General features: G+C 40.4%; 2 protein-coding genes across 2 annotated transcripts in view; one reads left to right on the forward strand and one right to left on the reverse strand.

The window, feature by feature from the left end:
- Positions 1 to 1,879: 1,879 nt before the first annotated feature.
- On the reverse strand, positions 1,880 to 3,718 carry LOC130681774 (putative deoxyribonuclease TATDN2). Its single transcript, XM_057495345.1, has one exon. The coding sequence runs from the start codon at positions 3,716 to 3,718 to the stop codon at positions 1,880 to 1,882; it is 1,839 nt and encodes a 612-aa protein (XP_057351328.1).
- Positions 3,719 to 4,084: 366 nt separating this feature from the next.
- The window catches only part of LOC118928575 (serine/threonine-protein phosphatase 4 regulatory subunit 3-B-like), a 66,141-nt gene continuing 46,068 nt past the window's right edge, over positions 4,085 to 24,157 (forward strand). The window contains 1 exon segment of the mRNA XM_057495346.1: positions 4,085 to 4,275. Coding sequence (XP_057351329.1) covers positions 4,085 to 4,275 — 191 coding nt within the window.

Below are 24,157 nucleotides of genomic sequence, written 5' to 3' on the forward strand. Positions count from 1 at the left end.
GCTTATACATATTCAGTTATTTTGTAAAGAAAATTTGAGATTTTTACTAATTTATATATTTTCTGTTTTGTAAGGATACACATTACTTATAACTTAAAGAAACAGGTTTATAGTCAAACTTTTTCTTCTTTCTTGTTCCAGCCACACTGCCCACACCTTACCCTCAGCCGCCCAAAGCAGCAAATGTCAGTTTCTTCCAGAGTCAGATTAAGGGAAAAATAAACATGTACCTTTACACACCCATATACAACATACCCATACAGTACCTATTTTTTTCTGCATCTTTCCCTTTTCACCTAAAACAAGTTGGGGATTGCTTCATATAAGCACATAATGACTTTATTCATTCTTTTCGGTAATGTTTTCTTCTATGAATGCACAGTAATTTAGAGCTAGCCCTCTATTTCTGAACATTTGTTTCCAGATTGCCTTTACAAACTATGCCAGAAGAATAATCTTGTACATGTATCATTTCCCATGAATGCATGTGAATATGTCTTCAGAATAAATTCCTAAATGAGGAATCGCTGATTCCAGGGCTATGTACATTTGCAATTTTGATAGTTTTTGTCAAATTTATATTCCTTCCAGTAATTTTGAAAGCACAACATACTCGCAAAAACCATTCACTCATTTATTCTTCACCAGTATATCACGTTACTTCCATTTCGAAAGCACACATAATTGACATTGATGTAAAACTTTCATATTTAACATATAAACTTAAATAACATATGTATTACAAGTACTTTACTTATATATGGTTTATTTGTAATGCCAACACAATGAAAAGGTGAAATCAAAATTCAACAAAACAATCTTTAAGAAATACAGGAAGACATCTGAGAAGCTGTTCTGGTAGATACTGTTCCTCACCCAATCAACTGGCAAAAGCAAAGATCACTTCAGTTTTCTTATTAAAGTAGCTCAAATGATTTTTGTGGAATCCAAAGTATTTCCTTGATGATATTACTATTTCTTACTTTTATTAAACTAATCCTTTATTTCCTGATTGCTTTTATTCCTACCAATATATGAAACAAATACTTTACTATGCAGTAAATACATATAAAAATATTTGCCTAAGCAATCTGAGTTTGAATACCGTGTATTGGCAAAATTTGAAAATTAACTGAATCACTAATTAAATGGTTACTTAAAGTTTTTTGTTTTCATTCAGTATCTAAACACCTTTCTTATGGGGGAGGTGTCTTAAAAGAAAACCTGACAAAGTGGTTGGAAAATGCATTGTGGCATATTTTTACCAGCTAACCTATCAGGAGGTAGCCTGTTCAATAGGATGTCTTCCGGGAATGCTGGCTCCTTCCATCTTCCCACCCCTACCAGCTCAGATTTCAGGCATGAAGCAAGAACGGGGGTGAAAGCTTTCTCCTCTCAGTTTTCTCTTTTCTCCCCTTTTTAAAAAAAAATCTTGACATACATTTCACTCATCACCAGAGTCACGTCTCATCTGGCCACCCTGGCTGAGAGGCTGAACCAGTGTCAACCAATTTGGCTTCCGTCACTCAAGTTCTTCTACAGTGCTCTGGCACATTATGACTGTTAACTACTTTTTATTTACATCTTTTTCTTTACTGGCTAACCTGGCACAATTTGGTGGGAGGAGAAACCCTGATAACCCCAATGTAGTACTCACCCTTCACCTCCTCCCATCCCATTGCACCGCATCCTGCCAGTTAGAAGCAGAAGACTTTTAAAGAGGTTTTCAGGAAGACATTCTGGACTGGTTTATTCTGTTCCAGTGGGTTAGCGGAACACACCCTCGACTTGGGACACACAGGCAAATTTCAAACCAAGTCTATGCTCTCAGGCCACTTGTCTCTCTTTTCTGGAAGACTCCTGACTGTGCAGTCTCTGATTAAACATTGTAGATGCGGTAAGTGTTCCAACGCAAGGTGGCCAAAGTGTGGGAGAGTGACTGACCTTTGACTCTGGCAATCTCCTGAACTGTATACAGGGCCAGGCCTGGGTGGGAATGTTGGATAAGGCTTTTGGGAACCCTGTGAGGGAGGAAGAAGGGAGCACCAGATTCCACAAGCATTCTCTCCAACGGGATCTCTTTCAGAGCTTCTCGGAGCTCCCCAGCAGTAATGTAAGTCAGGATTCCTGTAAAGCCCAGAAACAAGTTGGGAAAGTACTTCAGAAAGGGCTCGATGGTTGCATAACTGCCAATGAAACAAATCCAATGGATCTTGTAGTCAGAGGGCACGTACTTTTTCAGGAGGAACAGCATATCTTTTTCAGCTTCTCGGCAGTAAATCAATAAGGGCTTCTTTAGACCTACAGCCAGCTGCAGCTGTCTTGCAAATACCATGTGCTGCTGTGGGGCAGGTGTGGTGCACTTGCAAGAATAATCCAAGCCCATTTTTCCAAACCCTACAGCCTTGGGGTGACGTAAGCATTCCAAAATATGGCGTTCTAGGAAGTTGTTGTAGTGACGTGCAAAATTGGGGCAGCAGCCAAAGGTCCCCCAAACCATGTCTTCTTTCAAGAACTCTTCCCATAGGCCACCGCTTAGCAAGCGAGGATCACAGAAATTAGAGATGCAGCCCTGAAATTCTTTAGGGAAGGAGCTGCTATAAATTTCTCTGAAGTGGCTAAAGGACCCTTTGAAAGACAGCTTGGAATAGAGCACGTCCAAGTGACAGTGGCTGTCAATGAAACCCTCCTGTGAGCTTTGTGCCAAGGGAACCTGTGGCAGGGAAAGGGATGCATGTTGTCTCCAAGGATATGATGGTATCTCTTGGAACGGCATTCTCGTCTCCTCCATCTCTGGTCCGAAACTTCTGAGGTTACCTGAATGAGAACTGTTGGATTGACCTTCCTGTGGTGTCTCCAGAGGTCTGGGCCAGCTGTGGGAGTACAGGGTAGAATCCGAGCTATGATAACTTAGGCAGCTCTGGTCACTATTCCTAGCCAGGAATGCGCTTCTGCCCATGGAGGGATAGAGAGATCGCAGGGGATTGCTGGTCCAAGAGCAGGCATAGCCATGCCAAAGACCACTGAAAAACTGAGACTGGGAGGGGACCTGGTTCGTGGTGAAGGATGGAGGCTTTGAAACTGACAAGAGACCCTGTGAGACTGGCTCTGCCTGAGAGAATCTGACTCTGTCACTCTCATCCACACCAGACCAGCCCCTTCCTGAATAGGGGTACTCAGTCAACAGGTTCCTTTCTTTACACTTTTGAATTTCTGCAGGAGAGTCATGTTCCTCTAAAAATGTTAGGTCTAGAGAGGGTTCAAAAAAGACATCTCTTTGATCACTTTGTGGCTGTTCATGATGATGTCCCATCACTTCCTGGTGACCAAGCTTCCTGAGCTCTATCACTAGGTTTTCCGTCTCTGCTCCGACCTCTGTGGCAGGCACTTTACTTTTCTGAGAAGCAGGGAAGATGCTAGGCCTGGCTGGCCTTTCTCCAGGGTTGGGAAGCTCTCCGGTGCTCGGTTTTGCACTAGCGGCAGCCTCTCCCTTTTCTTTTGGCATCGGTTTTTCTATGATGCCCTGGACAGCTGTCACACAGATTGATGAAAAGTCTTGGTCTTGCTGTCTATACCACCCTCTCTGGGCCTTTTCTGGGTTTAGTTCCTCACTATTGCCATTTTGACCCTCAGCATTGGCTGCAAATTCCCAGTTCATGGAGTTATGGAAACCACTAGAATTAGTCTCAAAGTTGCGGGTATCCTGTGGAGAAGCCATTTTTTTCTAGAAAGGGGTGGGTGGAGGGCAGAGGGGATGGCACGGAAAAGATTCCGGTCAAAGGGAACACCAGGTGCTCTGAATCAGGCAGTCTTTGGAGGCTGTCCCACCCACACCTGGGCCTGAAGAAAGTGAGGGTCAGGAGGAAAATTTCCCTGGCAGTATGAGCCCCAGAAGAACTTTGGCTTAAAGTCCACAAGGTTCGCCGCAGTTGCAGCTATAAGTTGGCCAGCTGGAAAGGCCGTATCACTGGGCGCCCAAAGGCATCCGCGTTTACGGGGGACCCTACCTCTGTACCGCTCCTGTGGCCGCTCCGATGACTTACGGACCTTTTGCCTTTCTTTCACACGCCCACCAGAGTTCTCAATGTCCCAGAGACGTCAAAGTCCTTCCACCGTGGCTGTAATTCTAAAGCACTTTGGAAAAATACCTAGAGCCAAGTTTTACCAACCGCTCCTTACACCGTCCGACCGAAAATGTGCACGAGTTCTACTACGCACTTTCGTTTTTAGGGAGAAGTGCTTCCGGCACGTAAGGTCAAGGAGCACTTCCGGTAGGTACGTCAAAGCGTTTCGGGTACAATAAAGCTCTTACATTTGGTTTGGAACACAAGGTCCTTCGGAAATGAAAGTCGTTGAAAAGACTGCACAGTGCCTTAGAGGATGCACACAAGGCACCCTGGAGCTGGGCTTCCGGCCCAGAGGTCCAGCCTGTGAAGGGTGCGCAGGAAAGTAGAACGGAACCCAACACGGGAGCAGAGCGGGGACGGCACTGCTCGTCCTGCCCACCGGATGCACTCCCCGCCCAAAAGCCCGCCCACCCCCGCTGCTTCCACCTCAGGATAGTCCTCCCTCCTCTCCCCTCCCCCTTCCCTCTTTCTCCCTTCACCAACTTCCCAGAGGCCCGCCAAAACCCTGCGGTCCTGCCATGTGTTCCCCCTCCCTGCACAGCTGCCACCATTGCATGCTTTTTCCTTTTTTCTCCCAATTCTTTCCCAAAAACATAGTTATGGCTTTCAAAGCAGAATTTAAGTATACATGCTCTTAAAAAACGTAGTTAAAATTGTAGTACTTTAACCATTTTCAGTCCTGTGTTTTTTTGCTCAACATTTCTGCATATCCTAAGTATTTTTCTTAGACCGTTGCATAGTTTTTGAAAACATACTAGTGCCTTCATTATATTCCAGAGTGTATAGATGTGCCGTAATTCACCAAACCCTCTCCTTTTGCTAACTTTCGATTCCTTTGCTCTAGTTTTTTCTGTTATAAGGAAAATGCTGCAAAGAACATCTTTGCACATATGTTTCTCCATGTTTACCTTTGTTTCTTTGGGCTACCTGCCTGGAAATGGGGTGCCTCAGAAGTATAGCAAGTTTAAAATGGCTCCTGATAGAACTGTGTTGCCACAGAGTTGTATTGGAGTAATTTAAACACCCATCCATGATGAATAATCCTACCACTCCCACCCCCCACCCCTTTCCTCACTTTTATTTTAACTTGCCCTTGTCTTAATTTCTTTAGCAAAACTTTTTTTATTTATTATCCCTCTTATGAATTTTAGGTTATTTTTTTTTGTTTTTTTAGTCTTTTAAAAGTTAATTTAAAAATATTATAAAATAAACCTGTCATATTTCTTACAAAAATTTTATTAGTATGTTGTTTCTTATTTATGTTTTAGTCTATTGAATGTGTAACTTATTTTTATAGTCAAATTTTAATTTTTTTTTATTTATAATTTTCTCTTTTTCTCCTAAGCCCAGAATGGTCAACCTCCCCTTCAAAGCTTTGACATAGATATAGTATACATACAGTCTTTTGGAGGGTAAAAGGGATTGATTTGTTATATGTAAGTTGATACTCCATCTGCTATATATTTTGGGCTATAATTTATTTTGGGTGGAGATATACTCTGATGCTTTTCTAAGTTAGTACTTTTTTTTACTTACTGGTACATGACTCTTCTCTCATCATGCATTCAATTCCTATATGTAATAAAGAGTCTATTTCCAGACCGTCTATTTTTTCCACGTACTCATTTGTCTCTTGGTACAGTGGTGTTGCACCATTTTGATAACTGAAACATTAAAGTGAGGTGTAAAATCTGGGAGATTGAAGTCTCCTGTAGAAAACTCAACTTTCCTAATTATCTTTAGTAGGCTGACCTATTTATTTTCTCAGGTGGACTTAGACTTACTTTTTTCAACTCCCTCCAAGCATCAATGAAATGTACACTTTGGAAATATGTTATTTTAGTTTGCTTATCCAGAATATACATTATCTATCCTATTTAGTCAAGTTTGTCTCTATCTTCTAGTAAATAATTTTAGAGTTTTATCTCTGTCACAGTTTTCATTAAAACTATTTTTAAGTGTTTTGTAATTTTTTATTCTATTGTGAAGACACTTTTTCTCCTATTGTATTTTCAGCTAGTTATTGTTAGTACATAAGAATATTTTTGATTCAGTTGTGCTGAAATCTTTTATTTATTCTGTTTCTCAGCCTTTGTGTATGCCATAATTTTGTCTACCTATAACCATACTTCCGCCTCTTTCTTGCTCATATATTTACTTCATACCTTCTTACCTTGTCCAGAACTAAAAACAATATTAAATAATGATGTTGGAGGGCACTTTTGTTGTGTTTCTGACTGTAGTGCATGTAGTTTCATTAAGTATAATGCCAGATATTTAGGCTGTTGTTTTAAAGCAGATGCTTTTTTCGAATCTTGGTAAGGAATTACTCTTGTATTTTAAAAAGCATGTGGTAGGAAACCATAAGAGATCATTGTGTATTTGCTCTTATTTTCTAATTTGGAAACATCTTTGCATCCATGAGGAAAATGCTGCTTTATGTTTAGGTGGCTTAAAACTGTTACGGACTATTGAATTCTGTTTCCTTGTATTGTAGTTAGGATCTTTGCTCCATAAATCATAAGAAGTGAAATTGCTCTGGAGCAGTAGTTCTCAACCTTGGCTTGCACATTGTAATCACTTGGGGAGCTTTAAAAAATCACTGATGGCTGGGCCCATTGTGAGAGATTCTGATTTCATTTTGTATGTATGTGTATGGGGTGGCTATGAGTATGTTTGGGTGTGGAGATGGCCCAAGCATTACGAGTTTAAAAAGCTTTATAGGTGATTCTAATGTGCAGCCAGGGTGAGAACAAGTGCTCCATAGTTTACTGTTTTAATGGTATGTTTATCAGGTACTGAAATTCACCTTTGTGGCTTTCCATCTTTTTTTGGTATCCCAGGGGAGTTATATAATGTGGTAAATTTTTTTCCTTGAAAGTTTGAAAGAATACATTAGTGAATCATCCTGATAGGAGCTCTTGTTGAGGCAATTCTTTGGTAATTTTTTAACTTTTTGCTTGGTTATTAATTTATTCATTCTGTTTTGGTAATTTACAGTTCTTACAGAAAATCACTTATTTAATTGTGGTTTCAAAATTTATTTTCACGGAAGTTTACTAATTTATTAGAATAAGATCATTTGTATTTTATACTTTATTATGTCATGCACCATCTCATTTCTGATTTAATTTTATTGATTATCTTTGGTAAAATCTTATTTTATTTTTAAAAACTCTTGGATTTATTTATTGTATTTGTATTTCCCCTTTCAAATTCACCTTATGTGCTTTTCATCCTTTTTGCTTTTTAGTTGTTTTCCTTATGACACATTTTTGCACTTCCAATAATTTTTATTCCAGCTGTTGCTCACTGATTCTGTTGGGGGGGAGGGTGTTGTCTATTTTCCTCCATCCTTGCCCCACGGCAACAAAGAATTGAAGGGCAGAGACACAGTAGTGAAGCAGAGTAAAGGTTTTATTTAAACTTACTCAGAGAAAAAGTGCAGGTGACCTCAGAGAGAGAGAAGTGCCTTGAAAGGTTGGGAAAAATTAAAGTTGTGCACTCAGAAAGGTGGGCAACCTCAGAGAGAGGAGTGCGCTGAAAGGTTGGGGGTTCCCCCTTATAAGGATTCTTCAGGAAATGTGCCTAAGGGCTGGGGGTTCAGACTTGTTAAGTGGTCTTTGAATACTTAGAATTAACTTAACACAAGGAACTTCCTGCTCTGATTTCTTCCTGGGATACAGGCCTCTTGCTCTGGGAGTATACCAAACAAGACTGCCTGGCCAGCCCCCAGTGTGGGCTGAGTTATTGTCCGTTTGTTAAAGAGTAAGTTAAGAATCCTACTTCTTTTTTTTTGTTTGTTATCATTAATCTACAATTACATGAAGACCATTATGTTTACTAGGGTTCCCCCATCACCAAGTCCCCCCCAAAAAACCCATCAGCCACTGTCCATCAGCATAGTAAGATGTTGTAGAATCACTACTTGTCTTCTTTGTGTTGCACAGCCCTCCCCATGCCCCCCCCACATTATAAATGCTAATCGTAATACCCCCTTACTTTTTCCCCTCCCTTATCCTTCCCTTCCCTCCCATTCTCCCCAGTCCCTTTCCCTTTGGTAACTGTTAGTCCATTCTTGGGTTCTGTGATTCTGCTGCTATTTTGTTCCTTCAGGTTTTTTTGTTCTTATACTCCACATATGAGTGAAATCATTTGGTATTTGTCTTTCTCCGCCTGGCTTATTTCACTTATTTCACCTATTTCAATTATTTCACTAAGTACAGTACCCTCCAGCTCCATCCATGTTGCAAATGGTAGGATTTTTTTTCTTCTCATGGCTGAATAATATTCCATTGTGTATACATACCACCTCTTCTTTATCCACTCATCTACTGATGGACACTTAGGTTGCTTCCATTTCTTGGCTATTGTAAATAGTGCTGCAATAAACATAGGGGTGCATCTGTCTTTTTCAAACTGGGCTGCTGCATTCCTTGGGTAAATTCCTAAAAGTGGAATTCCTGGGTCAAATGGTATTTCTATTTTAAGCTTTTTGAGGAAACTCCATACTGCTTTCCATAGTGGTTGAAATAATTTACATTCCCACCAGCAGTGTAGGAGGCATCCCCTTTCTCCGCAACCTTGACAACATTTGTTTTTGTTTGTCTTTTGGATGGTGGCGATCCTTACTGGTGTGAGGTGATATCTCACTGTGGTTTTAATTTGCATTTCTCTGATAACTAGCTATGTGGAGCATCTTTTCATGTCTCTGTTGGCCATCTGAATTTCTTCTTTGGAGAACTGTCTGTTCAGCTCCTCTGCCATTTTTTAATTGGATTATTTGCTTTTTGTTTGTTGAGGTGATGAGCTCTTTATATATTTTGGATGTCAACCCTTTATCAGATATGTCATTTATGAATATATTCTCCCATACTGTAGGGTACCTTTGTGTTCTATTGATGGTGTCCTTTGCTGTACAGAAGCTTTCCAGCTTGATATAGTCCCGCTTGTTCATTTTTGCTTTTGTGTCCCTTGCCCAGGGAGATATGTTCATGAAGATGTCGCTGATGTTTATGTCCAAGAGATTTTTGCCTTTGTTTTTTCTAAGAGTTTTAGGGTTTCATGACTTACATTCAGGTCTTTGATCCATTTCGAATTTCCTTTTGAGTATGGGGTTAGACAGTGATCCAGTTTAATTCTCTTACATGTAGCTATCCAGTTTTGCCAGCAACATCTGTTGAAGAGACTGTCATTTCCCCATTGTATGTCCATGGCTCCTTTATCGTATATTAATTGACCATATATGTTTGGGTTAAAGTCTGGAGTCTCTATTCTGTTCCACTGGTCTGTGGCTCAGTTCTTGTGCCAGTACCAAATTGTCTTGATTACTGTGGCTTTGTAGTAGAGCTTGAAGTTGGGGAGTGAGATCCCCCCCACTTTTTTCTTCCTTCTCAGGATTGCTTTGGCTATTTGGGGTCTTTGGTGTTTTCATACGAATTTTTGAACTATTTGTTCCAGGCCGTTGAACAGTGCTGTTGGTAATTTGATAGAGATTGCAGCAAATCTGTATATGGCTTTGGGCAGGATAGCCATTTTAACGATATTAATTCTTCCTAGCCAAGAGCATGGGATGAGTTTCCATTTGCTAGTGTCCTCTTTAAATTCTCTTAAGAGTATCTTATAGTTTTCAGGGTACAGGTCTTTCACTTCTTTTGTTAGGTTTATTCCTAGGCATTTTATTCTTTTTGATGCAATTGTGAATGGAGTTGTTTTCTGGATTCCTCTTTCTATTGGTTCATTGTTAGTGTATAGGAAAGCCACAGATTTCTGTGTGTTAATTTTGTATCCTACAACTTTGCTGCATTCCAGTATTAGTTCTAGTAGTTTTGGAATGGCGTCTTTAGGGTTTTTTATGTACAATATCATGTCATCTGCAAATAGCAACAGTTTAACTTCTTCTTTACCAATCCGGATTCCTTGTATTTCTTTGTTTTGTCTGATTGCCGTGGCTAGGACCTCCAGTACTATGTTAAATAACAGTGGGGAGAGTGGGCATCCCTGTCTTGTTCCCGATCTCAGAGGAAAAGCTTTCAGCCTCTCGCTGTTCAGTATGATGTTAGCTGTGGTTTTATCATGTATGGCCTTTTTTATGTTGAGGTACTTGCCCTCTATACCCATTTTGTTGAGAGTTTTTGTCATGAATGGATTTTTAATTTTGTCAAATGCTTTTTCAGCATCTATGGGGATGATCTTGTGGTTTTTGTCTTTCTTTTTGTTTCTGTGTGGATGATGTTGATGGATTTTTGAATGTTGTACCATCCTTGCATCCCTGAGATGAATCCCACTTGGTCATGGTGTATGATCCTTTTAATATATTTTTGAATCCAGTTTGCGGACATTTTTTGAGTATTTTTGCATCTAAATTCATCAGGGATATTGGTCTGTAATTTTCTGTCTTGGTGGGGTCTTTGCCAGGTTTTGGTATTAGGGTGATGTTGGCTTCATAGAATGAGTTTGGGAGTATTGCCTCCTCTTCTATTTTTTTGGAAAAGTTTAAGGAGAATGGGTGTTATGTCTTCTCTGTATGTCTGATAAAAATCCGAGGTAAATCCATCTGGCCCGGGGGTTTTGTTCCTGGGTAGTTTTTTGATTACTGCTTCAATTTCTTTGCTTGTAATTGGTTTGTTTAATTTTTGTGTTTCTTCCTTGGCCAGTCTTGGAAGGTTGTATTGTTCTAGGAAGTTGCCCATTTCTTCTAGGTTTTCCAGCTTGTTGGCATATAGGTTTTCATAGTAGTCTCTAATAATTCCTTGTATTTCTGTGGGGTCCATCGTGATGTTTCCTTTCTCATTTCTGATTCTGTTGATGTGTGTGGATTCTCTTTTTCTTTTTAAAAGTCTGGCTAGGGACTTATCTATTTTGTTTATTTTCTCATAGAACCAGCTCTTGGTTTCATTGATGTTTTCTATTGTTTTATTCTTCTCAATTTCATTTATTTCTTCTCTGATCTTTATTATGTCCCTCCTTCTGCTGATTTTAGGCCTCATGTGTTCTTTTTCCAATTTCGATAATTGCAACGTTAGACTATTCATTTCGGATTGTTCTTCCTTCTTTAAATATGCCTGCATTGCTATATACTTTCCTGTTAAGTCTGCTTTCGCTTCGTCCCACAGAAGTTGGGGCTTTCTGTTGTTGTTTTCATTTGTTTCCATATATTGCTTGGTCTCTACTTTATATTGGTCATTGATCCATTCATTATTTAGGAGCATGTTGTTAAGCCTCCATGTGTTTGTGAGCCTTTTTGTTTTCTTTGTACAATTTATTTCTAGTTTCATACCTTTGTGGTCTGAAAAGTTGGTTGGTAGGATTTCAATCTTTTTGAATGTACTGAGGCACTTTTTGTGGCCTAGTTTGTGGTCTATTCTGGAGAATGTTCCATGTGGACTTCAGAAGAATGTGTATCCTGTTGCTTTTGAATGTAGAGCTCTATAGATATCTATTAGTTCCATCTGTTCTAGTGTGTTGTTCAGTGCCTCTGTGTCCTTACTTATTTTCTGTCCAGCGAATCTATCGTTTGGAGTGAGTGGTGTGTTGAAGTCTCGTAAAATGAATGCATTGCATTCTATTTCTTCCTTTAGTTCTGTTAGTATTTGTTTCACATATGCTGGTGCTCCTGTGTTGGGTGCATATACATTTATAATGTTTTATTCTCTTGTTGGACTGAGCCCTTTATCATTATGTAATGTCCTTCTTTATCTCTTGTTGCTTTCTTTGTTTTGAAGTCTATTTTGTCTGATACGAGTACTGCAACACCTGCTTTTTTCTCCCACTTATTCGCATGAAATATCTTTTTTCATCCCTTGACTTTTAGTCTGTGCATGTCTTTGTGTTTGAGGTGCATCTTTTGTACACAGCATATAGATGGGTCTTGCTTTTTTATCCATTCTATTACTCTGTGTCTTTTGATTGGTGCATTCAGTCCATTTCCGTTTAGGGTGATTATTGAAAGATATGTACTTATTACCATTGCAGGCTTTAGATTCGTGGTTACCAAAGGTTCAAATTACGCTTCTTTAGCATCTTACTGTCTAACTTAACTCGCTTATTCAGCTATTATGAACGCTGTCTGGTGATTCTTTATTTCTCTCCCTTCTTACTCCTCCTCCTACATTCTTTCTATGTTGGTTGTTTTATTCTGTGCTCTTTTGAGTTTCCTTGAACTGCTTTTGTGGGTCGTTGATTTTACTTTCTGCCTTTAGTTAGTATTTGGTTGGTCTGCTTTCCTTGCTGTGATTTTATTTTCTCTGGTGACATCTATTTAGTCTTAGGAGTCCTCCCAACTGGAGCAGTCCCTCTAAAATACCCTGCAGAGGTGGTTTGTGGGAGGCAAATTCCCTCAAGTTTTGCCTGTCTTGGGATTGTTTAAAACCTCCTTCATATTTAAATGATAATCGTGCTGGATACAGTATTCTTGGTTCAAGGCCCTTCTGTTTCATTGCATTAAATATATCATGCCAATCTCTTCTGGCCTGTAAGGTTTCTGTTGAGAAGTCTGATGATAGCCTGATGGGTTTTCCTTTGTAGGTGACCTTTTTCCTCTCTCTAGCTGCCTTTAAAAGTCTGTCCTTGTCCTTGATCTTTGCCATTTTAATTATTATGTGTCTTGGTGTTGTCCTCCTTGGGTCCCTTCTGTTGGGAATTCTGTGTACTTCTGTGGTCTGAGCGATCATTTCCTCCCCCAGCTTGGGGAAATTCTCAGCAATTATTTCTTCAAATACACTTTCTATCCCTTTTTCTCTCTTCTTCTTCTTCTGGTACCCTAGAATGCAGATATTGTTCCTTTTGGGTTGGTCACACAGTTCTCTTAATATTGTTTCATTCCTGGAGATCCTTTTATCTCTCTCCGCGTCATCTTCTCTGGGTTCCTGTTCTCTCATTTCTATCCCAATAATGGCCTCTTACACCTCATCAAGTCTGCTCTTAAATCCTTCCAGAGATTGTTTCATTTCTGTAATCTCCTTCCAGACTTCATCCCTTAGCTCTTGCATATTTCTCTGAAGATCCATCAGCATGGTTATGATCTTTATTTTGTATTCTTTTTCAGGGAGATTGGTTACATCTATCTCCTTCTCAGGGGTTGTCTCTGTCAGTCTGGTCTGGATCAAATTCTTCTGCCTTTTCATGGCGACAGTGGCTTTCCTGGCCTTATTCTCCTTCTACTCCACTCATATCTATTTTCCTGCCTAACATGCCCACCTCAAGGAGTCGGGACCCAAATCATTGGGGTGGGAGATGATGGCCACTCTGGCTGCTTCCTGCTTGTGAGGGTCGGTGTGGTTATTTGGGTCCCCTCTGCTTGCTGACTGTCGGGATAGTGGAGATTAGGACAGGAAGGGTGCCCAGTTAGGGATTTTAGTTGCTTGATGACTATTGAGGCAAGGGCTCAGACTGGCTATTGGGGAGTCCATCAAGTGGTCCCGTGAACACGGAGGTGTGGTCATTGGAGGAGTCACTGTGGGCCTGAGGAATCTGGCAGCGAAGGCTTCTGAAAATAAGTTGAATGAGGCTAAGGCTGGGGGTGTCTGGTGACATTGGAGATATTAAGGACTGTTTCTGTCCCAATTACAATGTCAAGAGTTTCTTGTCCCATTGAATTGTTGATTATGGCCCAGGACTCACCTGCTTAAGGCTTGGTGGCACTGTACTTATCGTTGCCCCACTATAACCAGAGGCCAGAGTGTTGCCTTGGAAGTATGGCTCTCTGGTGACTGTGTGGTTAAGGCTATAGATACTGAATTTTTTCCATTATTAGGGGAATCCTTTTGGAATCGTGGTTCCCATTTGTGAAAAGTGCGATTATATATAAAAGTTGCATTACAGTAGAAATAGCTGAGCATTCCCAAGAGGGGACCAGTGCCCCAGGAATTGGAAAAGCATAGACTGGCTTTTGCAGCTAGTTGATGGACTTTACCTACTTGTTCAGCTGGTGTTGGAGTGACCCACTTTGGATTGAAAGGTTGGGGGCCTCCACCAACTCCATCACTTTTCATGGTGGTATAAGTTGTATAAGAAAAACTTCAATATAGTGCTGTGGTATTGGCAATAGTTTCTAGTGACATTGGGATGCCAAGAAGATTTATATCATCTTCAAGATGATCTCGGCAGAGGCAGATCCAGTAACTGGTTTGTCTAGTTACTTCAGCAATTTGCTAATCACTGGCGTTAGAGAGTGTATGGCTGCCAGGAGAGGAACTAGTCAGATGAGGGTTAATAATAGTAATGATGGCATGTTTAAGGCCATTTTCCTTTTAAGGGTTAAGCCCAGTAGGGGCAGAAATACTGCTGGCTAAAGGAAAGGGGTTTCACAATAGCACAGGAAAGGAATAATAAGTTCCACTCTCACAAGGATGCCTAGAAAGAGTTAGGGAACTGGAGTTACGAAGCACTTATCTTAGGTGGCTGTTGCTTGAAGAGATATTTTAGATATTCTGCAGGCTCACAGATGTAGCTGGGTTCTTGGGTCTCGAGACTCTGCACCGCTGGATCTTTCCACCACTTTACATGAGAATAATGGAACCAGCTGGTGACTCCGGGGACCCTGACGGCTGAAGGGGTAGACATAAGGAAAGGGTAGGATCTTTTCCAAACAGGTTGCAATTGAGATTGGGGCAACCTGTCTTTCCAGACCTTGATGAGGACTCGGGTCCCTGGGCTATAGAGAGGCCTGTTCTCCGATGGGTCAGAGACTGTGACCTGGGTGAGCCCAAATTCTCTTAAAGCCTGTTGGAACTGATGTATAGATGTGGCATATTCCGATAAGGCACTGGCCCCAGGAAGTTGGCCAACTTTTCACTTGGTAAGGGGTTGAATTTTCAGGACAGCAGGACTTTAATCTCTAGGGGCTATCGTCTGGAAGAAATAAATTTGATTAAGAGGTTTCATAAGCATGGTTCACACCGTGGGGCTAGTAAAAGCATTAGTAGGAGTTTAGCAAAGAAGAGTAGTCAGGATGCCCAGTTCTAAAAGTGGAACTGTACTCCTTATGATTCTGAGAGCTTCTGATAAATCTGAGAGACTTGATCAGCTAGTTTCTTCACTGCTTGTTAGAGACAGAGGATGAAATCTTTGAGCAACATCTGGAGTTGGATATTACGCTTCGGAAGAACAAACTTGACAAGGAGATTAAGAATGCATGGCTAAATATGAGGATTAAGAATAGTAAGATTTTAATTGAGATGGGAGAACATTGGAAACATGTGGAGAGTCAGATATTTGAGGAAACTAGAATTTAGGAAGCTGATTTTACAATGACTAGTATTAGAATCTATTACAGATAAGGCTGTATTACTGAAACAATACTTTTCTCTCTAAAGTCACCCTCATTTAGAGGTAACTTTAAGAAAATAAGCTTAGCCTTGGAACACTTGTCTTGATTATTTGCATAAGAGCAGCAAGAAGAGAAATTGATCACATAGGATCTTTTAAATGTGCTCTGCTGGAACTTTTTATAAGGAATTTCAGATTGAGCTTTTAAAGGCCTCTTGAGGCCACAAAGCCAAGCCAGACTGGCCATCAGGTTTTGCCTGCAGTACCTGTAGATTTGGGCAAATTCCTTTTCTCGAGGTCCCCAGTATATATTCTGAGGTTCCTGCACCTGCCAGGAAGTGACCTTCCTTACTCACCTGGTGAGGCTGCTGGGAACCCTGCCAGCCAAGGCACAAGGCCAGTTCTTCCAAGGCGTTTTGTTGGCTCCATAAAGTCCAATCTTAGTTCCTTAGAGCTGTCTGGTCATATCTGAGTCTACACATATGTACATATGTCTCAAATATGACCTTCCAGTCAAAGCCTTGGTAATAACCAGCGTGTTCAATTGTGCCCTGTTATAAGGAGAGCAGATTCTTCTTGAACTTATGCAAATAAAAATACTGCCATAAAACATGAAAAAAGTCACTGAGAGTTTTAAGTTCTGGAGGGATCAAGTGGAGAGAGAAAGATACATGTTTCAATTCTTCTTATAAAGGTATAATTTACTAAACTGTTGTAAACTAGCTTAAGAGGAAAGGTTAAAACAGACACTTCTTCTGTTTAAGAGATTAGCAACATTTGAAACCAAATATCATAAGAATTAAAATTATCCTCTTTAGTTTACTTAGGTAGCTATTCTTTGCTTGAATCTAGGTTTTCACTAGTTCTGGAATAAAACAATTATAAATGATAAAAGACTTAGAAATGGCTATGGTTAACACAACTGACAAGAAAATGTGGTTATTTCTATAACGTATAACAGTTTAATAATCTGAAGTTTAGCATCATTCAGCAGTCATTCCCAAGTAATTATATATTAAATAAATAAGCCGAATAAGCCACATATTTTTCCCCGATGAGGAGAAAAAATTCCTCTGACATGTTCCAGGGGCCCTCTGGGAAATATCAGAGTTCACTAGCGGTAAAAGCACCTTTTCGAATTTGGTTTGGGGAAGTTGTCAAAAGAAAGTTTAAGGTACTTGCTTAAATAAGATTGTAAGTTGTTAAGAAACAATATTTAGTTTTCATTTAACTAAAGTGACAATAAAATATTTAAAGGCATATATAGAAGGTCACATAGTTGTTAGCAAAACAGGTCTTTTAATATTAATATTTTTGTCTTTTCGAGTATGTAAACATACTACTGAGACATTAAGTATAAGAATAAACTGTTGTAAACTGTTATACTAGCATGTCTTTATGCACAGGAGTTAGAGGGTTCTTTTCCAGAGCATCTTTGTTATTATAATTTCTATTTGGGCCTACTGATCGAACAGCAGTTCAGTGGGATACTGTATTAGACAAGTGAAGGCTGCTAGTAAACTTACAAGCCTTTTTAATAACTCTTTTGCTTGTCTAAGGTCAGTTTTAAGCTGACACTGGAGCAGAAGTAAAGTAGGGAGAGGAGCAAGGAGAGGACTGTATCAAGTTTGCAAGCTTGACAGAGTTCTTTTTGACTTCTGAGATAGAAGTAAGCCCGAACCTAAGGGACCTCTGTTCAATTGCCCACCCGCTTACAGTTTGAGAGTCTCAGGGTCGAATTATGATTAGAGGGAGAGAATGCAGCCCAACAGTGTGGCTCATCTAGGAGAAAGGAACATCTTGGAGAGCAGGACAGAAGACTGTAGTCCTGAAGAATGAGTTAGAGAGCCCAGCGTCCCAGGGTCTATCCCAGAGGTCTTGGCACAGCCGGCTGCCCAGGACCTAACGCATCCCACCTCAGACGTCTCTGAGCGGAATATGGACATGGAGGACTAGAGTCTCGTGGCTTTCTAGCAAAGGGTTAAAGGGGGCTTACCACAGGTGGTCCCATGAGACGTGGCAGGTGTTGACAAAGGCTGGCAGTGAGGTCTTATGGGAGCCTTAAGGAGGCTCAACCAAGTCAGGCAAATAGCTAGAAAGCTGACGGTGTGGTGAAAGGCACAATAAGCTTAAGAATCCCAGGACGCTTGCTTTTATTACGAGCATCTCAGAAGTTTAGAAACCTCTCTTCCAGTCTGACGCTGGCCAGAAGTGAGTGTGCCATGGAGAGACAGCAAAGGGGAAAAGGGGGAATCACAGGTGACAGAGCGCTGGTCTGGGACAAAAAGGGAGATAAGGGAGAAAGGGAGTTGAAGGATGAAAAGATCTTGAGTGGACCTGTAATAAGCAGGCAAGGGAGAAAGGCTTATGAGAGGGGGACAGTGGAGGAGGTGCAAGTGCAGAGGAAATGGGAGAATAGGAGTCTAAGGTAGAGAGCTTTAAGGAAACTTTGGTCTTTATACTTGCTGAGTCTTAATTGGTCAAGTTTAGTAGTAATTACAGGTTCCAGGGTAAGAGTGGAAGAAGGGAAGAGCAGCAGCTCTTCACAGAGCTTCAGAGTCAGAAAAGGCATGAAGAAGTGTTCTGGCCTGGCAAGCCTCCCGGAAATTTGGGAGCCTCATCAGGGGACAATAGGAAGTCAAGGTCCCTGGAGAGACTACCACACTAGTTAGAAAAGATCATCTCCCATTTGCCTGGGCTGAGGCACAGGCAGCTGTGAGGAAAAAAAAAAACCTGCTGTGCTAAGAGGTTTTGGCCCTAGGCTATGTGCTCCTGCAGGCTGCAGGCTAGGCCTGAGAGGTGGGTTCCAAATGGGAAGTCAGAGTTAAGTCAGACCTGCAGATCCTGTCAGAGTGAAAGTTTCTGTTTCCCTCTAAATGGAAAATAGAGCAAATAAAGCAGGCATGACAGTAGAAATAACTTAGTGTAAAAGGGGCAAAGGGTCGTAGAATAAAGGCACATGAGAAGGCTCTTAGCACCTGCAGGGAGCTGTAGGGGAAGACAGTAAAGGGAGAAATCTCCTGGTTGCTCTGGGTGACATTCCCTAGGACCCAATCATGACCTGCCTCCTAGGGAGGGGTTCCCTGCAATGCGAGCACAAGTGGGTGCTACCTCCAGCTGGGTCTGGTGGACATCTCATGGTCAAGGGATCATGAGGTGGGGGTCCTTGGGGTTTGCCCCAATTAGCTGACCAGCAGATAACAAAGAAATCTTGGAGGAGGGAAGAAAAGAAATGCAGTGAGTAGGAGAAATCTGCGAACACAGAAAAGGAAATCTCTGCGTGGACATATTAAACTCTGCTTGGGGATTTGCCGTAGGGTTGGAAGTGGGTGCTTCTTTTTTGTTTTATTTATTTATTTTTTATTTTGGTATCATTAATATACAATTCCATGAGCAACATTGTGGTTACTAGATTCTCCCCATTATCAGCTCCCACTACATTCACTATCAGTGTAGTAAGATGCTATAGAATCACTACATGTCTTCTCTGTGCTATACTACCTTCCCCGTGTACCCCCGCTACATTATGTGGAATAATCGTAATGCCCCTTATTCCCCTTCTCCCTCCCTTCCCCCCCAGTCCCTTTCCCTTTGGCAACTGTTAGTCCATTCTTGGGTTCTGCGAGTCTGCTGCTGTTTTGTTCCTTCAGGTTTTGCTTTGTTCTTATGCTCCACAGATGAGTGAAATCACTTGGTACTGGTCTTTCTCCGCCTGGCTTATTTCACTGAGCATAATACACTCTAGCTCCATCCATGTCGTTGCAAATGGTAGGATTTGTTTTCTTCTTATGGTTGAATAATACTCAGGAAGTGGGTGCTTTTACAGTGTGCCTTTGTTGCGTGTACATTGTCTTACAGTCAGCAGGGTGCCTAATGCGATCTTCCCCGGTCCACGATCCACGACCCACTTATCCTGTCATGGGAGTCTTCCAGCGAGTGCCCTGTGGCCTTTACTGCTCAACCCATGCCCCAAGGTGCAATTGTTTTAGGTTCGCGAAAGACAGCGAAGGAAGGGAAGGATTCCCAAAGAAGAGGAAGATAGTGAGTGAGTGCCTCCAGCCAGGGGGCACTGCCCTTCAATTCTTTGTTGTGGTGGGGACAAGAACCAAAGAAAATACACAACCCCTGCACCTAACATATTTGGTGCCATGACTTGGATGGATTTCCATCCCTGTTAAGATGAACCAACCTCTCCCACCAACCTGTTTGCTGCTGCATGACTTGGATGGATTTCCACCCCCGGTAAGCCGCATGTGCCTCGCCCCTTGTACATACAAACATGTTAATGTTCAGACCTGCTATGGGTTGTGCTTAACATATGATAATTAAGTTTATTTTTTATACCAAACCCTCAGAGTTGAAGCTAACCTGTTTAAATTATGATTTAAAATGAGACTTTGTATTACAGTTGCTCTTTATTTAAAGACATTTTCAAAATAGTGACATCAAGATTGAAAGGATAACTGACATATTGAGATTAGAGAATGGTAAACATAGAATATTTTATTACCTTCTAAATAACATGCTGATATCAAACAATTTACCTTGAAGCTACAACTTAACAAGATTCATATCTTATAAAAGTGTATTTGGCCCATTCAAAAGTATAGAAAACAAGGTGCAAATAATTACTGCAAATTAATGGATGCAAATTACTGAGGCATAACACCTTAACTAGTGTTATAAAATATGTCCATATATTTAAAATTGATATGTTCATTTGTTATAAAATTATTATGGTTCTGTATTTACTAACAGAATGGCCTATGCAAGTTAATCTCATAGTTTGCTGCATCATTCAGAATAATACATTATAGGCACTGGCCCTTTCGTTGTATTTTAAAATGCTGAGTCCCATGCCTTTGCAAAGCCTGTGCACTTCCTATTGCTTCTGCTTTGAGCATTACTTCCTGGATATCTTCATTCTCTTTCCCACTTCACACAAGTCCCTGCTCAACTAAGCACTTTATCTGAGATTTCCCAGTGTTTTTTCTAAAATAGCATATGCTTCAGTCATTCTTTTTCTTGCTCTATTTTTTTCTCAGTAGCATTTTTCCAAAATAATATATGTAGTTTCTCAGAATGTGGGCTTCTTAAATGTTCACTGCCATGTTCTCAGAGCCTAGAACAGTGGCTGGAAAACAACAGATGTCAAATATTATTTGAGTAAATAAACGAATGAATCAATGAGTAAGTAAAGAGACAGTTTCAGGTTTTACACATTTTTCTACCCTATTCCAGATATTGAACATATATTAGCTTACCAGTTCATGCCTTCTGGCACAAATACAGGGGTTGGTTGATTGGTTGAGATGGAAGGAGACACTTTACATGTTCAATGTATACCTGAGTACAGGTTTCCATGGTTAGTAACTGCAGACGTCCTTGAGAAACTGAAAGATTTCACTTAGGTTAACTTGGACTGAGAAAGTTGTATTTTACCTGTCAACAGTGAGACTTTACTTACACCGGCTCCATTGGTAAAGCCTGACCATGCTTGCAGCTCAGTGCAGGGGTGTTGTGGGGGATAGGGCTGCACCCCAAACCTTTTGATTGAGAAACTGAGGGTGAGGCCTAGCAATCTGTTTTAATAAGCCCTCCGTGTGATTCTGATGCATACTAAAGGATGAACCAGTTAGGCTATAGTATCACAGTGGTTTCATTAGTGCTTCTAGATTGCTTACAGAATGGTAGTTGTTCATCAGCAATATTTCCAAAAAATCCCTCCTCTAAGCAATTCCTTTGAACTAATAATGGCTGAGAATTTCTCCAAACTGAATATGAAGGAGGATAAATGCCAAAAACCTTTATAACTAGGCACATTCTATTCAAAATGCAGAAAAACAAAGAAAAAATCTTGAAAGAAGCCAAAGGGAAAAAATACCTATAGAGGAGCCATTGTGAGAATTACAGCCAATTTCTCAGGAATCGTGCAATCAGGAAGAGAATGGAGTAAAGCATTTAAAATGTTGAAAAGAAGAAAAAAACCAATGCACCCTAACTAGAATTCTGTATGCTGTGAAATTCTCCTTCAATAGTGAAGGAGAAAACACGGCAGACAATAGGCAGTAGGCCTCACTGAACACATCTTTTGGGTAAACTTGCCAGGTGGCAACTTTCAATCATCCTTATTTTGGAAAGTTTGTCCTTGATCAAGCCGATGGAGCAACAAATACTTTTTTAGTTGTGCGTGGATTTCCCAGCAACTCTTGAGAATTTAGCAGTAAAGCCAGCATGACAAGTTGATTCCTGATCCACTGTGGTTTTTTATCAGCGCCTCCATTTTCGTTACAACAGGTCTGATACATCTCTCTCATTAGAATGACTTTGCAATGATGGAGATCTGACTGGTGTGACAAGCAAGGGAACCTTCCCCTAAACAGAGGCAGGTATTTCTGGGAGTTTAGAGTGGTAAAGTTGGCAGCAGTGGGCTCCAAGGCCTGGCCAACAAGGGCTTTGAGTATCAGGACCATATTTTAGGACTTCATTCTCTTGGCCTTAGAGAGTCATGGGAAATGGCTGAGCTGGTGACTGCTGTGGTCAAACGGGTGTTTGGTCTGACATCAGAAAGTGCCCGAATTGACGTATTCAGGGTCACACACTTTTGATCAGCACACCCCAGTTTAGCACTGAGAGCAGACTGACATGTCTTCACCCTGGACTTTTTATGAATTTGCCAACAAGTAAGTACATGATGCCACGCAGTCAGTCAAGGTTTGGGAAAGTTTCATTTCCTATCTACAGGTAGTTGCTGGGAGCCGCTATTAAAAAATAGTAATAATAATAAGAAATTTTTAAAGATACCCATCGTGTGTTTGAAAAATCCACAATATGTGGTGATTTGTTGTAAGTGTTGTGAAAGTCAGAAAGCGTTGTCCATGTGATGAGTGGACACCGGTCCCAGGTAAATAGGGAACCTGTTTAGTGCATGCCGGGAGGTATGCTTGCTCTTACACACTCATCCTTTTGTTTCCAGCAGCTCTTTGTATGGTGTGTGCTTATTAAGCCCTTTTATCAGTAGCGGTAAATAATGTTTGTCGCCAAGGAACCATTTTTTTCATGCCTTAGTGACAGCCTCTTCTTCAGTGGACCATGCCTCTGATGAAGTATCCTCTCTGTCATTCTTTCGGTCCCTTTGCTTCAATTTCTACATATGATTGCTAATAGAAATTTTATCATCGTGTAATCACGTGGTGACTTCAAGAGCAGCCACAGAACACTTTGTAGTGGAAAGTTTAATTTCTGACAGGACTAGGTACTTTCATTTGACTGCACTTTGAACAAAATCCTGACATTGGAGCATTTTGAACTGTCTCTTCAAAGGAGCTCTGTTCTACAAAATAATGTCTTATTATTTAACTCATGTTTATTTCAGCATTTGTTCATGAAGCAACCATTGTAATTCTTATGAATGAAAAATACTGTTTAATTCTATTTTCTTCAGTGGAGCAGAGTTATAAGTATTTGGCAACATTTACCTTTGACTTAACGTGCTGTCTAAAGGTGCCCCAATTTCATTTACTATATTATAGTTGGTTAAAGTAAACAATATTCAGTACACATTTGTGAGATTGTATTGGCCTTTTAATAATGCTGTATATTCTTAAAACTAATATTGTATTGCAGTCTTAAATTTGTATGCATTGGTTGTTTCAAATGTGTCTAATTTTCATTTATTAAACCAAAAAAATAGTCATTATTTACAAAGAACTTTATATTTTTTCCAGAAAATCCAAATTAGCCTTTTAATATTTGGCATTAAATATTTTCATCAGTGTTGCAAGATTGAAATGCACACGGACAATAGACATGGTATAATCTGACATTTTCATGGTATATCTAGACTTTTTATTTTGGAAATGTGACTGCCAGTCGATATGTAAAGGTCATGATTAGTGTGAAGCTCAGCATTAAATTCAGAGAAGTGCCAAGCAGTCAAACACATGTGAAAACAGAAAGTTAAACCATTTCCATCGCATTAGCCGTGTGGTTCAATAAATCAGGGTGAACCAAGGCAATAATCATGTGTATTGGAAAACGGAGGCCATAAAAATTCACCAACAGCCAGACCACATTCTTTTCTCTCCGTCATATACATACCTATCTATGTCAATGCTTTACAGCCATTGACCACTGGGTGTGTATCTATAGTTGAATAAATTCCTTTTAGTGCTCATTGCAGTGAGGGAGACCACACACTCAGGGACAGTGGTAATTGTGTGATTGAGTAACTTAATAAATTTTATCTAGAGGGAAGAAGGCTACAGTGAAGCTAATTCTTGAATTGGTAAAGAAGCTAGTCATTCTTATTAGCCGGGAGAGGGGGATGTTTGGTATTGTGTGGTTTACACAAGGAGCTTGTTTTTCTGTGTGCTTAGACAGTACTATGAAGTGCTCTTGTTCTGTCTCACTTCATCGCAGTGGCAGAGTGACCTTGTGTGATATTGGTATTCTGTGAGACAGTTTATGTCCAGGAAGAGCGTAACATGACCTAGCTATTAGTGCCAGCTCAGCGCCTACCAACTAAGGCCCAGCTGATGATACCAGGCAAGCTTTCAGATGTCAGGGACTGTTTTTCTCTTTTTCATCAAAATCACCAGATAGACTGACTTTATTAAGAAGCTTGAAGCACGAAGCATGACTTCATCTGAAACAAACCATTAGGGCCTATAAGAAATTATAAATTATTGCATTAATTACTACTAATATTTTGTGATATTGTGAATTGTAATAAGAAATATATATTTGGTTTTCCTCCCACT

This window comes from Manis pentadactyla, chromosome X (assembly GCF_030020395.1).
Source record: "Manis pentadactyla isolate mManPen7 chromosome X, mManPen7.hap1, whole genome shotgun sequence".
In the NCBI taxonomy this organism is placed as follows: domain Eukaryota; kingdom Metazoa; phylum Chordata; class Mammalia; order Pholidota; family Manidae; genus Manis; species Manis pentadactyla.

Bases quoted from the DNA above. Each gene is read 5' to 3' on its own strand.
- LOC130681774 (XM_057495345.1), bottom strand. From the start codon at position 3,718: ATGGCTTCTCCACAGGATACCCGCAACTTTGAGACTAATTCTAGTGGT.